The 18,520-nt window shown below is 38.6% G+C and overlaps 1 protein-coding gene across 3 annotated transcripts in view; it reads right to left on the minus strand.

Annotated features, from left to right (window-relative positions):
- The window catches only part of LOC140727819 (limbic system-associated membrane protein-like), an 891,146-nt gene that overhangs the window by 35,701 nt on the left and 836,925 nt on the right, over positions 1-18,520 (minus strand). Inside the window, exon 8 of one of the 3 annotated variants that reach the window (XM_073045605.1) lies at positions 10,714-10,749. The exons of the other annotated variants lie outside the window; for them this stretch is intronic. Coding sequence (XP_072901706.1) covers positions 10,714-10,749 — 36 coding nt within the window. The remainder of the gene's footprint in view (positions 1-10,713; positions 10,750-18,520) is intronic. 3 annotated transcript variants of the gene reach the window in all.

An 18,520-nucleotide genomic window follows, 5' to 3' on the forward strand; every position in this document is an offset into this window, starting at 1 on the left:
CGGGCTTTCCTCTTTGGAGCGATGAACGACTAGGAGAGGCACAGATAAAGTGGGCAGCCAGCACCTTTTTCCCAATGTGGAAATGACAGATATGAGAACATATCCATTTAGGATGACAGGAGGCAAGTTTAATGATAAAGATAAAGATTAGATTTATTTGTCCTGTGTACACCTAAACATACACCATTGTTTGTGTCATTGGGCAACACAGTCCGTAGATGTGCTGCTGGAGGCAGATGACAAGTATCACCATCATTCTAGTACCAATGTAGCATGCTGACAAACTTAGTAACCCTAACCCATATGTCCTTGGAATATGGGAGAAAACCAGAGGACCTGGACGAAACCCACGTGGTCACGGGGACAACATACATACCCTTTGTAGGCAGTAGCAGGAATTGAACCCCAATCACTGGTGCTGTAAAAAATTGTGCCAACTATTACTTCACCATGGTGCCTGGATGGTTTTGTGAGAGCTAGGTGATTCACAGAGTGGTGCATCCATGGAGTGCACTACTAGGGTGGCAGTACATTAGGGACTTTTAAGAGAATCTTAGAAAGGCACTTAGAAATGAACGATAATGGGCTGCATAGGAAGAAGAGTTAGTCTGGTCATGGAGTAGCTTTATACTGTTCCACACAATGTCATACCTTTCTATATCTTATATTCTACATTCTGAACTTAACTTGGTGGAGGAGCTGGCTTATGCACCAGAACTTCAGGCTGACAATAAGTATTTAGTAAATTTTTGTGGTGAATAGAAACTTGACCAATTTCAAGATCAATTCCTGCTTCTAGTTAACACCATAAATGTCTTACCTGATTGTTTGTTCAGGGAATTATTTACAGAAGGATTCACACTTCAATGCTTTAGAGTTGTAGGGATTGAAGTTTCATTTCCCTGTTTATGATGAAAAACTGGTGTCTAGGCTGATGTTTAATCACTGTAACTCAGTAAAAGCATTCATTCCACTTTAAAAGATTGCCACCCCCCATTTGAATATAGTGGCAATCACAATCAACGATTAGGTTTCTTTTCCTGGAGTGATAATATATCACATCACCAACCATACTCAGAGCCGCTTTTCAAAAGGAATGGCAAGCTAACAAATGGTAGGAATCTCATCTTCTTTAGGTCTATTGAAATTCCAATCACTGAAAACTGTCCAGACACAATCTCCCTCTGGTGTCATTAATCACTAAAATCAAGTCAATAAAACACAGAACCAGTCACTTGCTCAGAGTACAGAACTAATCATGTATTCTCTAATAGGGGCCTGCAATAGTCTTCATATTTGATTAGTAAACGGGCACTTTTTCAACTTCACGTCATCTTTCAACACCAAAACTCTGATTCAAGGAGAGACAGAATTGATGCTTAAAATAATAAATTAATGCATATGGTTTGTCCTTGATTCATTTTCATTAAACATTGCTGTGCAAAGATTTGTGTCTGTAGAGATTTCCCTTTTTAAGCAGAATTTTAAATGATTAATTAGCTTTGGCTATGCATTTTAATGAAGACACATTGTGAACTATCATCCTAATGCCTGTGAAGGTCATTTTCTTTTCATGTACAAAACAATTCTATGATGGAACAACTATTCAAAAGCCATTACAACTGGATGTACTTATATTTGATTAAACTTGTTAAGATAATGGTGGGCACAGTGTTTGATCACACAGTTCTCAATCAAAGTGGTGGTCCTCACTGGGAATCAGAAATGCTGATAAAAATACGGGACTAAATACATTTAATTTTTTAAACTTTTCTTTATACTTTGCAATGGAAAAAGAAAATATCACTTGTTAAACCACTGATACTGAAACATTTACAGTGCAACAATAATTTTGCATAAAGGAAAGTGTAGGAAAAGGTTAATTAGCTTAAACAATCCAAAAAATTCATCAAAAAATGGTATTCATCAAAGAATGAGCCTATTGAAATAACCATGTTCACAGCAGATCTCTAGCAGAGCAATTCATTCATTCGATCTCCCATATAGTTGTCTAAAATGCCTTCTCTTATAAGTTTTTCCTCACCTTCTTCATGCTGTTCTGTCTTAAAGACCATAGTGGAACCTGCCTGCATTACACTTGTTGGCAATTTTTCCTGATCACAATGCATACAGTGTAGAAATGTTTCTTTTTAGGTCATTCTTAATTCTTCACTCCTTTGCTTAGTACAAGTAACCACAATCCTTCACCAAAAAGAACAGGCGCCTACTCTCTATCCCATCCAGACACCTCCTCCTTTTCTGGGCTTTCGTCAAATCAAATTTTAGCATTCTTTGAAGAAAGTTTAATCTCTCAGAGCAGGGACAATTCTCAAATCATTTCCAGATGCTTAGCAATGTTTTCACATCCTTCCTATATATGAATTGGTCAAAATTGAAGTCAATGCTCCGGTTAATGTTGGATCCATTTTATAAAGACTCATCATGATTTGCATTTTTTTGTTTTTATGGCTTGCACTCCTAGTTCTGGAATATTAACATAAATTCCCAACCTCTTGGGAATTCCATTACAGTCCTCCCCTGCTTACAAGCACCTGATTTACTATGTATGGCCCTATATTTGATTGAGCATTTGGGAGGCTGGCAGGGCTACAGGCATCTTCTGCCATATAAGTATTCAGTCCATGGATGCACTTCCAACTTGCAAACTGTTCAGGTTACTAATTGTTCATGGGAACGGAACCCTGTCATATCCTGGGTAGGACCTGTATTCACCTTCTTCCAGACTGAAATACAACCATTCACTGAAACTTGTCACTGAATCAAATTCATATCCATGCTATCAATGTCTCTTTTAGACCATGATTTTCAGTTTTCCTATTATGTGGCACCTAATTCAAAGCTTTCTGGAAGTCTGTGTATTACATCAAATATATCATCCTCATCAGCTTGTTCATTTCCACAACAAAAAATTCTATCAGACTAGTAAATACAATTTGTCTTTAGCAAGCCCATACCTTAGTAAGCTGTTTTCCTCCAGGTGACTAATAATCCTGTCCTCAATCAATATTTCCGAAATCTTTACCACTGAGGTTAAATTGATTGGCCTGAGATTGATAGTACTTTCTTCCCCAACTACTGCACTGACAATTCCCTGGCGTTGCACATTTCAGAAACTTTTTACCATCTCTACCCCTAGCATTATTACTTTCCCAAGTTTATCTTGGGATAAATAAAATCTGCTCTACTGTCTTTGTGCTTACCCTTCTGGAAGAACTCAATCAGTCAAACAGCATCTGCTGAGGCAAAGAGGTGATGGACATTTTGGGTTGAGACCCTGCTTCAAGACTGAGGGTAAAGAGGGAAAATGGCTGGTATGAAAAGGTGAAGTAAGGGTTGAGGCCGGGGCTGGTAGGTAACAAATGACATCAGATAAAGGGGGAGGGTAGTTAATGGGCAGATGGAACCAAGTAGGTAAGGGGGAGGATAGCAAAGGTGAACTAAAGAAGAAGAATTCCAAGTGATAGGGATGTGCGTGATAGGAAAATTTAACCAGGCAAAGAAGGGTAATGAGTTTAGATACTCGGGGTTAACCATCCTTTTGCATCCACAGATACTGCTTCATTCACCAAGTTCCTCCAGCAGTTTATTTTTTTGCTAGGGATTCCAGCATCAGCTGTCTCTCGTATTTCTGCCTTGTTTATTTGCAGCCAATTGTTATTGATCAATACAATATGCTGTTCCCCTTCTTTTCCTTGGCTCTAACCAAACTGGTTCTAACCTTGAGCTCTCTACATCATCCTTTCTCACCCCAGTGCTGAAATATTCTTTTAAATCAATACCTCCACCTCTTTTCCTTTGTTCCTTTCCTATCCTACCTGAATGCTTTTGTTTCCAGGAACATTTGATGCATGGTTTGTGAGCCAAGCTTTTGTTATTGACACCACATTGCGTTCCCATGAGGCAATCTGTACTTATGGCTCGCCAGCTTGAATTGCCACACTCAGCAGGCTTAGTACACCAGATCATTTCCATCTTCAACAACCCCAGTAAAATCCCTCTGATTTAGTTTGCAGTGAACTGTCTTCCCCATTTCATTTCACTTGTTATGGTACATTTTATCTCATTTTTCCTAATTTTGACTCTACTTTTTGGCAGTATCCATGCTTTTTCCTTCCCCATACATCCTTTTTATTATTATCCTCATCATTGAACAGTGTATTGTCTTTTCTTTCACCTTCTATTTCCTGTGACTGAACTTCCGCCTTCTAATTCCAGCTTAGCTTTTCTGCCTTCTAATTTTACACTTTCTTACAAAGAGCTAGATGCTGATGGGAGGAGATGGGTGAAGTAGAACTGGATTGGCTAGGTTGGTTTACCTCTGTCAGTGATGATTCAATATCATCACTAATGACTGACCTTTTTTTGCCTTTGACATCTTAATCCCTTATGAAGGTCATTTTCTTCTGATGACATTTCAGTCTATGAAACATAGTAAGTGAAAACTTGACAGCTAGCAGGAAGAGAAGCTAATGAAAAAGAAATAAAGTGAAATAGGGATAAGAATTGATTCCTGCTGGAGTAACACTATATTTCCCCCTCCAATATGAAATATATCCCTCCTGAGTTTGTTTGTTTCAGAGTTAGCTGAGATAACAATCTCTTAATGACTTACAAAAGAAAGAAGATGAATTTATATGAGGTGAGCAACATGAATGGTATTTAAATGAGGTCAAGATTATCTCTCAACAGTACTAAAGAAAGGTTGACATCAATTCCTGGAATGCAGTGCATATGAAAGGGAGCAGGAATCATGCCTCATACAAGGTCATGTTCTCATGGTTTATGTTTCACATTCCCAAAGGTACAGAGAATGCTGCATTATGCCAGACAGATTTATGAAATCCCCTGACACAGTGTTATTAAGTGTGTCATTTAACAACAGGGTGCAAGTTGAGTACCTAGCTTGCTGAGAAATAATGTATTATCCTCTTCACGACAATTCATATTTGTGTTACACTGCACAAGAATTACATAGCCAAATGTCACATCACATAAAAATAGAAAATAATTAAATTGACTAGTGTAGATATTGGTCTATCTCTTTCCAAACAAAACATTGTAAACTGCGCCCATTTGTCTGCTAGATTGGTCTTGTGTCAAACTAGAAATACTGTATGTGGAATTTCTCCAAACATAAGCAACAATATCTGGTAGAAATATTTTTGTTTCTTTTTGGGATGTTGATTTCTGCCCAGAATTAAAATCAGCCTGGTTTAGAAATTCGTGTTTCCAATGTACAAGGGTCTACATTACGTATATAATTTTTCTTTTCTAGTTCAAGTTTAATGTCATAGATATAAATGCCAGGTAAAATAGTTTTGCAACCACAGCACGGTACATTACAAATGGAATTCAACCACAAACAGCATACCCAGTCCAAATTCATGAAAAGGCACTTTATATACATATTATATTTTCCAGTTTGATTCCTGACTGGAAACAAGCATCTTGCAGTGTCATCTGCCTTAGCCAAGTATGCATGTATGTATTTATTTATTGATTGATTGATTGATTGAGATACATCACATAATAGGCCCTTCTGGCCCAGCAATCCCCCAACTTAATCTGAGCCTAATCACGGGATAATGTACAATGACCAATTAACCTATCAACCGGTATGTCTTTGGACTGTGGGAAGAAACTGGAGCATCCAGAGGAAACCCACACAGTCACAGAGAGAATGTTTAGGCAATGGCAGGAAATGAACCTGGGTCACTGGTACTGTAAAGTGTTGAGCTAACCACTACACTACCGTGTCGCCTAAAAATATCCAGCAATAGGGAATGCATCTGCAAGTCATTTGGGGTCATCTACTGTATCCAGTGCTCCTGGTGTGCCCTCCCATATATCGGTGAGATCTGATATAGATTGTGTGACTGCTTTGCTGAGCATCTACGCTGAATGCACCAGATAAAGCGGGATCTCCCAGTGGCCACTCATTTTAATTTTACTTCCCGTTCCCATTCTGACATTTCAGACCATGGCTTTCTCTAGGGCTATGATGAGGCCATGCTAATGTTGGTGTAGTAACACATATTCCATCTGGGTAGCCTCCAACCTGACAGCATGAACACCTTATCTCCTTACCTGCCTAACCCCTCCCTCTGGTGTCCCTCCCCCTTCCCTTTCTTCCATGGCCTTCTGTCCTCTCCTATGAGATACCCCCTTCTCCAGCCCTTTATCTCTTTCGTCAATTGACTGCCCTGCTCTTTACTTCACCCCTCTCCCCTCACGGTCTTACCTATCACCAACTATCTTGTATTTATTCCTCTTCTTCCCCCACCTTCTTACTCTGACTTTTCATCTTTTTTCTTCAGTCCTGAAGAAGGATCTTGGCCTGAAGCATTGATGATTTACTCTTCTCCATAGATGCTACCTGGTCTGCTGAGTTCATCCAGCATTTTATTGTGTGTTGCTTCATTTAGACTGATCTGGCTTACTAATCTCTTTTGGTCAAGGAAATAGAGATCAATTTGCTCATTTACACCATATTAGACCAGTAAAACCACCAATCTACTGGCATAGCCAGTATGTGATTCTAGATCCATAGCAACATGGTTGATACTTCTCTAAAATAGCCCAACGTGCTCTTGTATGAGCAATAAATGTTAGTCTTTCAGCACTGTGGTATTCTCTATTTCTGTGAGAAAGAAAAAAGATTCAGAATGAAGTGAGCACAATAGTAGCTCATATCCTCTCTCTGATATTCTTCTATATGTGATAGCACACAGCATCTTTAATGATTTTGATCTCCCAAATCACTTGTATTATCATACCAGAATATGTGGTTAAAATATGTAAATCATTGAAATATGGTGCTGTTTTTCATTATATGCTGTTAAATTCTTATTTCCAAGGTACAAGCATTCATATTATAAAATATATCTTCTCCAGTTCAAGTTTTACCTACACTTTACCAGTGTATGACTTTAGTAATTTGTGGGGCTTGATAAAATAGCAACAACATGTAGACAATCATAATGACACAGTAGTTTGTTTTGTAAAATCCGGGTGGGAAGAATATGGAAATTCTCTCTATTGTATACCAAAATTATTTCTATAATCTTCATTTGGTAATTAAGTCTGATAACCTGAACTCCTGGGGCAGCCAAATTAAATTACAGAGTTTAAACAAAACATCATGCAATTTGCAAAAAAATCAGAATCAGCTTTAATATCACTGGTATATGTTGAGAAATTTATTAAGTTAACAGCAGCAGTACAATACAATATATGATAGTATAGGGAAAATAAGTAAATCAATTACTGTAAATATATATACATTAAATTTAAAAAGAGCAGTGCAAAAACAGAAATAATAAAAATAAGTCATTTTTATATTGAAAAACTGAAGTCCCTAGAACGATTCTACTGAATAAGGTTAGGCTAGCAACTCCAGAGAAACTTCCTGACTGTGGTTGTTCAGCAAAGTAGTTCTAAGACTCATGGAAACATATGTACAGGGCTTATTGAGCAACAAGTGGTACTTCACTCATCTAGGATTCTTTAGTACTACATTGGGGAATTGGATCATTGAATACTGCACCAGCTGTACTGTTCAAGTACCCTTCTTATATTTACCTTGTTGAGCTTCTTTCTTTCAGTTAGTTCTCCAACATGGAAAATCTTTCAACATTCATTCCAACACCTGGATAGAACCCAGTATGATATACTGAGATTGCTTTGCTTCAAGTATGATTTCCCTTGCCTTCAAGTTTGGTAAAAGACTTACAACATAATGAGTTGCTTCTGAGCAATTTCAGTAATTTTAAGGCCTATTTTCTCTCCTACATCCATTGTGCTGAGTTGCATTCACGCTGCAGCTGAACCGATGGAAGGACAGTCCATCTTTGAAAAATAGTCCAAATGATGCACTTTCCTTTAAGTCTGTTAAACTGTATCATAAAGCTCTGATTGCTCCAAAAATGACAACTGGGTATAATTCTCTGAGGAATTCAAGTATAGCATTGAAAGCGCCAGTGAAGAAATACACATTGAGGCTTATTGTTACTTTTAGCAATATTGGAAAGCTGCATTAACAATTGTCTGCCTATTATGTAGTTTTCCTATTTACTGCCTTCTAGAGGAGTGACTTGGGTTGAATGAGGTGGATCAGATCAGTGTACAACAAAGAAATGATTTGCTTTAGCAATTTTCTGTCGATTCTGTGATAATTCTGGACCATCATCATACCTGTAAGATCCTGCAGTAAACTAATGTTTCAATGACATTAATTTCCCTGGCAAATGGGAAAATTATGGTACTGCTTGATAAAGGCCATTGTATAGAGAGAAAAAAGAATGGAATTTGGCTCACTAATAGATCCTGTGCCCAGCAGGTACCTAATCTGTTTAAAAATTGTAATGCAGTCTAATTTTTCTCTTGAAAATGGACTGTAGAAAAAGCTTTTGTTATATTTCTGAAGAAAATGTTCCTTGGCTCTTTACAACGTGGAAGTGGCTCAAATGTGCATATGAAAAATAAGGCTAAAGCGATAATGTCTAAGGCAGGACTTGAAATAACAGTAGAAATTGGTTACTTTCGCTCCTGAAGCCTACCTGTTCAACTTTTCCTCTTAGCTTTGTTCCACTTGATAATGTGAATGTGATCAACAACTCACACCATATCTAAGGACAGACGCAATCTGAGTACAATGCTTGCTTTGTCATAATACTGATCTACATTACCCTCCCATCAAGAAAAATGATACTGAAAATGACATAAATGTATCAACTTACCACTTTGTGACAAATGTTCATTGTTTTGAGATAGATCATAATAACGCGGTTGTTTAACTTTGACACAAATGCATTCTGCCATTGACAGCAAAAGTTCAAAGCAAAGAGGCAGAATAATGCGAAGCATCAGTTTAATGTTGCATTAAACTGTAGGTCATTGGCACCTGTGACAACAGTCTTGCAAGACGAGATTACACAGCTCATCTTGAAATGCAATCCTCAGCCCTTGCAGAACTGATGTTGAGCAGCTGCTAATATGGCCGAGGAAAGGGATGAGTATTCTGTGCAATTTTTCCGACCAGCAAGTTCCAACCATCAGGCAAGGTAGTGCACTCAGAAGTGTAAGTCCTGCTTCATTGTGTCCAAACAATGGTCTGGGGATTTGGAAACAAACGTGAGGCCCCACCAAGCAAGATTGATGGCAATTCCATACATTGAGTGGTCAGGAAGTGTATTTTGTGGTTTTAAATGTTGGGGTATTTAGGTTTCTGTGCTAATGTAATGGTTAACATGTCATTATCTCATTTAGTCAATTCGGTGGACATATTGGCGCACGGATATACTTCCACATGCCTGTCAGTATAGTGTAGTCTCCAAGTAAATATAACTGCCAAAAACCAATAAGAGTAGCAAATGGTGAATAAGCTAAAAAGATCTATGAGAAATTGCGAGAGTGAGATTCAAAAAGCCGGAAGTGAGACCATCTCCAAATCCAATTCAAAAATGCTAATTTTCATGCAAGGCCCATTACGTCATTCACAAATGATTACATTTTAAAGACAAATTAAATGCAGTTGCTTGCAACATAATAATAAACCAGACACTGCAAACATTTCCAAATACAATTAAAAAGCCAAATAAACTGATTAATTTAAAGGAATTCTTCGTGAAGATGACACTGGTCCATCCATTCCCTTTTGTTTCAAGGAGGCACAACCAATAAAAGTTAACGTATGATTTCAACAGAACTGAAAATAAATGTTTTCTAAATTAGTATGGGTACGAGTGGGAGTCTGTTATCTGATATGCTCACTGTTCATCCACAGCCATAAGTGAACCTCTATACGTGATTCCTCTATAGGGCCAACACTCTGGAAGAGGGGCGGGTAAAGTAATGGCTGGAATGAACCTTCCAACCTATCCAATTCATCTTCAAGTGGCTGCCATTCGAAACCCCTGAATCAGCATCTTATTTAGATTCAAATAGACTCATGAGAAGGTCATCCAGCTTGTATGTCCTTCCACCCCCATAAGACTTTAACTCTCACATATGTTGTTCTGTTTCAGTCTGTGTGCAAGTTTCCTGCCACCAACATTTCAGCGCTTAGCATAATGACTGGGATTGCAGCTCCCATATAAATCGTGAGGTCCTCAGGAATAAAATAAAACCAGCAACCTTCTACACTGATAAATAACAAAAGCACTCATACTTTTAGACATTCTAAAGGAAATCACTAACTCAATGGAACTGGGCTGCACAAGGGGTCTGGGAGCATCACTGCATTTTCCATTTTGGTCTGAACAGATTATTGAGCAGCATTCTTAACTTTAGGCAACCAACACTTTTAAACTTCAAAGCCAAAACCCTTTGAATGGAGCTGTGCTGTTAATCTTTCCATCCAGTTTCACCATATCTGAAACACAGTCGTTTCCATGGATACAACACTCCTTCCTGGGATTTTTCGATCGATTCCTTTCTTCACACAGGTCTGAGGTGAAGTGATTTAATTATTTCGGTGAATCAGTCCGAAAACAGCTTTTTTAAATTTCATTTCAAACTGAGACCAGGGAAGGGTGTCAGTTCACCCACAGTGCTTATCATTTACATATATAATATAACAACAAGTGCAGTCTGTACACTCTGTGCTCTCATTAATTTAGCACAAAGGATATTTGATTATAAACATTCCTAAAACATTATCTTGTTTGGCAGAATAAAGTGCCAGTTACTGACCTCTTTGTTTTGAGTGAACAGTGGTTTCTATTTGTTCTAAAGAAAGAAACATAAAGATTACATTTATATGAAAAATAATTTCTTTGAACACACAGCTTGTACCTGCGAAAAAAAACCACTGGTCAGCAAGAAATAGAGAAATAGTGCCACCTGCTGACATACCAATGATATGACAAATAGAATATGAAATGTGCTATGATTTTTGGTCTTGATAACTGATATATTTGCCATTTTGTCCAAATAATCTTGAATGGATGGATTCACCATATTACCCTACCAAATATACCTCTATCTCTTACTGGAAAACTGAACACAACTACCGGTAATCTAATCTCAACTAACTCTAATCCTACAATAGATATGATCTGTCAATATAGGATTAGACTGGAATACTCCCTTTAAGCAAGGATGACCATGATAATCTAAATGGATTCCCTCTGTGGTAGGTAAATTTTTATTGCTCTGTAATGCTATGACAGTATGCATGTGATTTCAAGTAAGATGCTAACAAGCATACAAAAAGACAAAGTGGAGTTGACTGACACCACAGTGTTTCTGATTTTGCTCTTTCCCTTGTTTATTTCATTGTTTGATCTTTTTCATGATTATTGTGCTGCACTGTTTCGATTCTTGTCCGTATTTCAGTTCTTTTGATGTCCATGTCTTAGATTTTCCCTTTATCCTTGCAGTTTTATTTCTTCCTTTTCTCCCTTGTATAATCTTCATCACTTTACTTGCACTGTTTTATTTGAGACACTGATGGCAACCCAAACTTAACCCCACCCAACCCCAGGTTGTTTTTTTCTCTAATAAATCTGCCAACCAAGGGTACCAAGAAGCAGATTAAGCATTGTTAGTTCAAAAATGCTTATTGAAGTCTCTCTCATTTACTCTTAGTGGAGACTTTTGACTGTGTTCACTTCTTTTATATTACCATTCAAGTGTGTGGATGCACTCCAGGATTGAGGAGGTGTTTGTGTGTAAGAAAGCCAAATACTGGGAGCTGGCAGACCAGTGGCTGAGACAGGGTTGGGGGACAAGATTTGAACCTATAGAGGAGGGGTGTTGAGGGTTTACAGGCTTCTCAGTGTGCGGAACCTACTCTTCTATCGCATTACAGGGGCTGCCAAGGAAAGAGCCATCAGAACCACCACAGAGGCTGCCGAGCGAGCCTCCAAATGGCTATGGATTGAGATGTGTGACCTGTGGACCAGTGCTGCTGGGACACATGCCAGGGCCTGATCAACGCTGGCTGTATCACCTGAATGAGAGTGTCTGATGTTGAAAAACTCAAAACACCTGATGACCCCAGATTACATCACTGACAATGTGTCCCAGCGCACCCTAGGATGTTTCTCAGCATCAGGCTGAGATTGATAGATTTTTGGACTCAAATGTGCATTAGAGGGTATGAGGATGAAGTAGAAATGTCAACAAGGTAAATTTTCTGTTTGGCAGCAAAGTTGCCAACAGGTGGGCAGTAGCTAGGAGATGATCTTCTAAGTAGTAAAGTCAAGGGTAGATGAACTTGTAAAGCTGATAGGAATTGGTGGTTAAGTATGACATTATGGGCATCAGAGAGTCATAGCTGAAAGAAGATCACAGCTGGAAGCTTAACATCCAAGAAGATACATCATATCGAAAGGAGAGCAGCTGGCCAGAGGCAATGGGGTGGATTTTACTTTGGCAAAAGTTTAAATCAATTCCTAAGAAAGAAATGACATAGGATTGGAAGATGTAGAACCCTTGTGGGTGGAGTTCAGAAACTGCAAGTTTAAAAAAAATACCCTGATGGGAATTAAATACAGGTCTCCACAACAATAGCTAAAATGCGAGATGAAAATTACAATGCGAGATAGAAATGGCATGTAAAAAGAGCAATATTACAATAGTAATGGAGGATTACAATATGGTAATATGCAGATAGATTGGTGCTGGATCCCAAGAAAGGGAATTTGTAGAATGCCTATGAGATAGCTTTGCAGAGCAGCCCACCAGGGAAATGTCAATTTTGGACTGGGTGTTCTGTAATGAACCAGATTTGACTAGGGAGCTTAAGGTAAAAGAACCCTAATGAGACAGTGATCATAATATGGTAGAATTCACCATGCAGTTTGAGAGGGAGAAGCTAAAGTCTTATGTATTAGCATTAGAGTTAAGTAAGGTAACAATGGAGTTATGAGAGAGGAGTTGGCCAATGTTCATTTGAAGGAGATACCAGCAGGAATGATGGTAAACCAGAAACAGCTTGGAGTTTCTGGAGTAATTCAGAGGTACAGGATAGATTCATCACAAAGAAGGAGAAGCATTCTAAAGGGAGAATGAGGATACCATGGCTAACAAGAGAGCATTAAAGCAAAACAGAGCATGTAGCAAAAACTGATGGGAAGCTAGAGGCTTGGGAAGCTTTAAAACCAACCAAAGGCAACTAAAAAACAGTATGTTAAAGTTAAAGTCTTTCCCAAGCGTTATAGTCTCATCAGGCCGGTGCTGATGCCGGTTTCCGTGGTGTGAAGCGACTGAGAGTATGAGACTAACCCCCCCCCCCCCCACCAATAGGACACCAGTCTATCGCGAGGTTAACACCCAGCATTTTGCCGGTACCCATTTTCAGCTGGGTGGACTGGAGCAGTGTGTAGTTAAGTGCCTTGCTCAAGGACACAACATGCTGACATGCTGGCTCGGCTGGAGCTCGAACTCACGACCTTCAGATCGTTAGTCCAATGCCTTGAACAGTAAGCAGAGAAATAAATAAAATATGAAGGTAAGCCAGCTAATAATATAAAAGAAGATACCAAAAGATGTTCCAGATATGTAAAGCGTAAAAGAGAGGCAAGAGTGGACATTGCTCTACTGGAAAATGACATTTCAGAGGTAGTAATGGGGAACAAAGAAATGACAGACAAACTCATTAAGTATTCTATTTCCAGAGGATTGGTCAAATGTAAATGTCACTCCATTTTTAAGAAGGGAGGGAGGCAAAAGTAAGGAAATTATAGGCCAAGTGATACACACAAAAGCTGGAGGAACTCAGCAGGTCAGGCAGCATCTGGGGAAAAGAGTCAATGTTTTGTGCTGGGACCCTTCATTAGGTCACATGTGTTCTTGATTTCTTGTGTAATTTCTTGTGTTCATGAAATTATAAGCCAGTTAGCCTGACTTCAATAGCTGGTAATGGTTGGGAGTGGATGGGAAGATGTTAGAGTCCATTATTAAGATTGAGGTTTCAGGTACTAAGATGCACATGATAAAATAGGTCAAAGTAAGCATAGATTCCTTAAGGCAAATTCTTGCCTGACAAATCTGTTGGAACATTTTGAGGAAATAACAAGCAGGACAAACAAAGGAGAGTCAGTCGATGTTGTTTACTTGGATTTTCAGAAGGCCTTTGACAAGATGCCACGTATTAGGCTACTAAAGAAGGAAATAGTGCATCAGTATTACAGGAAAGATTCTTTCATGGACAGAAGATTGGCTGACAGCAGAAGGCAATGAATGGAAATAAAAGAGGCCTTTTCCAATTCGCTGCTGGTGACTAGTGGCGTTTTGCAGAGGTCCGCTATATTTCGTGTTGCATATTAGTAATATGGATGATGGAATCGACGACTTTTTGACTAGGTTTCTGGCTGATACAAAGATGGGTGTGTGGGCAGGTGGCATTGAGGAGGCAGGGAGTCCAAATTAATTCTGTCATTAATTCTTATGGTCAAAACAGGTGTAATTTTAAAAGTAGATACTTTGTAATTTATTATTTATAATTGAGGGGAGTTGGAAATGAGAAAGGGAAAACAAACTTCTGAAATGGTGCACAGTACATTTGAATAGCTCTGAGCTAGAACATCAGCTCTGATTTCATTCTCGGGATGCAGGTTGATTGGAATGAGTGGCTTCCTCCTGTTTAAATCTTTAATCATCTTAAATTTTGTCCTCATCGATTTTTGCATTCAACTTTGCAGCTTTATCTTCTGGAGATCTTGAGATGATGGTTGATTTCTCCATCTTTCATCTCCAGTGCATTTGGAAGGATCACTAACTACCAACCTAAAATAGATGGGTGTAGTGTCAGAGCAGGGTAAAGAAATGGAGAGATCAGAAAGGGTGAAGTAGTGAAGTTAGGTAAGAAGTATGGGCCAAGTGGCCAAATTCTGCTCCTATGTCCTGCTGGTTTATGGCCATTTGACCCACACTTCAGTGCTGTACTATTCTATGACTCTATACGTACTAGAGAAGAAAAAAATAGAATATTAAATCTCACAGAGGTCAGACGTTCATGAAGCTACAGTGTACTTTCCAAATTTATAACTCTGACAGGGAGGCCTTGTGATGAGTTCAATAACTTGGTCTTTCAATGGATGCCAAATAAAGTTTTATAAATAATCAAAACTGGATAACTTTTTTAAAGTAAATACTGATGGTTAGAGTTGTGTTTTCATTAAGAGAGCAGCCAAAACAATGGGATCTGCTTTATTGGCCTGAGCATAGCTAACTCTTCCTCATAGCTAACATTTCCTCATATTGCACTCTATACCACTATTCTCACTTTCTAAGTGTACAAAATTCAGAGTAGAAATAGTGATTCATAAATGCATGAGAAGAACTGTAACTGTTTAAGATATGTGGCTGTCTTATAAGTGCACCTTCCCAAAACATAATTGTTCCTCAGATAAGGCCTTTTATTCCAGCACAATGTTATCAGGACCAGAATCAGGTGTAATATCACTGGCATATGTCATAAAGTTTGTTAATTTTATGGCAGCAGTACAAAGAAATACATAATAAATAGAGAAAAAATACTGAATTACATTGTGTATATATATATAATAGTTATGTTAACTATTTAATAGACATATAATAGCTAAGTTAGCAAATTTTACATACATACCAGTGATAATAAACCTGATTCTGATTCTGAGTTACAAATAAGTAGTTCAAAAAACAACAGAAATAAAAAAGTAGTGAGGTAGTGATCATGGGTTCAATGTCCATTTATAAACCAGATGGCAGAGGGAACGAAGCTGTTCCTGAATCGCTGAGTGTGTACCTTTGAGCTTCTGTACCTCTTTCCCAATGGTAGCAATGAGAAGAGGGCATGTCCTAGGTGGTGGGAGGTCCTTAATGATAGTTGCCATCTTTCTAAGGCACTGCTGCTTGAAGATGTCTTGGATGCTACAGAGGCTAATGCTCATGATGGAGCTGACTAATTTTAGATGTTCCTGCAACTTATTTTGATCTTGTGCAGTAGCCACACCCCACTCCCATACCAGACAGCGTGGCAGCCTGTCACAATGCTCTCCATGGTACATATATCAAAGTTTTTGAGTATTTCCTAATGAAATATAACTGCTCTCTTGCCTTCTTTGTAGCTGCATTAATATGTTGGTCCAGGTTAGGTCCTCAGAGATACTGACACCCAAGAACCTAACATTTCTTAGAGAAGTACATGGATGATAGAAATATGGAGGGCTTATGAGGGATACTCAGTGTTCAGGGCTGGGGGGTGGGACCTTTTTGCCAAGCTCAGCTATTTAACACAGAAGCCGACACCTCCAGAGATGAAAGAGCTTATTTTGAGTAAGTTAAACTTCCAACAAATATTCTTTGTCCATCTTCATGTCATAAACTGGAGCTAGTCTTCAGTCCTTAATATAAATGGCAAGTAGTAATCAGTCCGAAGTTAAAAGGACAAACAGCACTGTCAATAGAGCACATGCTGCTGGCCCTTGCTGACTGCTCAAGGGATACAATGTACAACAATGGGGTTATGTTAATTGGCCTGTATCAAACCAAACAACACTGGCTAATTTATTCATTTCAAGTAAGTTTGCAGGCCAGATTGACACTAAATTTTACTAGCTGATCTATCAATAGTGGAAAGATTTGTGTACTCAGTGAGTCAGTATTCACAGCATCAGTTTTCTGGGGTCCCCAGAAACCTCTTGACCATTGTGTGTGAAAAAGTATCTGAAAATATATCACGTGTGTGTGAAGTTACCAAGTGGAAAAAAAAAACAGAATAAATGCAAGAGGGCAGTTAGGCTTGATAGGAATGGTCAAGGAACAGTAAGTAGAATGACAAAAAGTCAGGGTGAACTAGAATCCATTCCTCTGCTTTCAATTTCTGTGACAGATGACTCATTTATATGCAACTCGATTGTATGTCCTTTTAGCTTATAGGAAATGTACCTGATTTTTGGAAATAATTTGTGTTTTAGAAATTATTTGTAACTTGGAAATCTTTTATTAGAAAAGAAAACCTCTGTGACTTTTAAATGTGTTTTAAGATCTTTTTCTAAATTTTAATGTGTGTCACTAAAATAAATTAATTGTACTTAAACTAATTTGTTAACTAGAAATATCTCCTCCTTGGTAGCTAGTGGAAACCCATCACTCAAATAGTGGTTATTGGGAACTAACTTGTAGTGAAAGATGAACAGGGAAATGTTGAAGCATTCAAAGAGTCAATGACTAGTGTATAATTTCCCTTTGGAGAGGGTATCCCTAACTACCTATATCAGATAGGGCTTAAGATACTTGTTTGAGTTCAGAACTTCATTGTCAGCAAACCCAATAACAGCACAGGTTATGTAGCAGGAAATGTTTTGATTGAACTCCCACCTCAGAAAGGACCTGGACCCATTGCAACTTACCTATCACCACAATAGGTCAATAGCAGATACAATCTCAATTGCTCTCCACGCAGCTTTAGACCATCTGGACAACACAAACACCTATGTCAGGATGCTGTTCATCGATTATAGCTCAGCATTTAATATCGTCATTCCTGATTGAGAAGTTGCAGAACCTGGGCCTCTATGACTTCCTCTGCAATTGGATCCTTGACTTCCTAACCAGAAGACCGTAATCTGTGCGGATTGTTGATAACATATCCTCTTTGCTGATGATCAACACTAGCACACCTCAGGGGTGTGTGCTTAGCCCACTGCTCTACTCTCTATATACACATGACTGTGTGGCTAGGCATAGCTCAAATACCATCTATAAATTTGCTGATGATACAACCATTGTTGGTAGAATCTCAGGTGGTGATGAGAAGGTGACCAGGAGTGAGATATGCCAACTAGTGGAGTGGTGCCGCAGCAACAACCTGGCTCTCAACATCAGTCAGATGAAAGAGTTGATTGTGGACTTCAGGATGGGTACGATGAAGGAACACATACCAATTCTCATAGAGGGGTCAAAAGTGAAGAGAGTGAGCAGTTTCAAGTTCCTGGGTGTCAAGATCTCTGAGGATCTAACCTGGTCCCAACATATCGATGTAGTTTTAAAGAAGGCAAGACAGCAACTATATTAGGAGTTTGAAGAGATCTGGCATGTCAACAAATATACTCTAAAACTTCTATAGTTGAACCGTGGAGAGCATTCTGACAGGCTGCATCACTGTCTGGTATGGAGGGGCTACTGTACAGGACCGAAAGAAGCTGCAGAAGGTTGTAAATCTAGTCAGCTCCATCTTGGGTACTAGCCTACAAAGTACCCAGGACATCTTCAGAGAGCATTGTCTCAGAAAGGCAGCATCCATTATGAGGGACCTCCAGCACCCAGGGCATGTTTCTCATTGTTACCATCAGGTAGGAGGTAGAGAAGCCTGAAGGCACATGCTCAGCAATTCAGTATCACCTTCTTCCCCTCTGCCTCCGATATCTAAATGGACATTGAACCCTTAATAATACGTCACTATTTTTAATATACAGTATTTCTGTTTTTGTATGTTTTTTAATCTATTCAATACAAGTGTACTGTAATTGATTTCTTGTTTATTTATTATTATTTTTACATTATTTTTTTC

This window comes from Hemitrygon akajei, chromosome 5 (assembly GCF_048418815.1).
Source record: "Hemitrygon akajei chromosome 5, sHemAka1.3, whole genome shotgun sequence".
NCBI classification, from domain to species: domain Eukaryota; kingdom Metazoa; phylum Chordata; class Chondrichthyes; order Myliobatiformes; family Dasyatidae; genus Hemitrygon; species Hemitrygon akajei.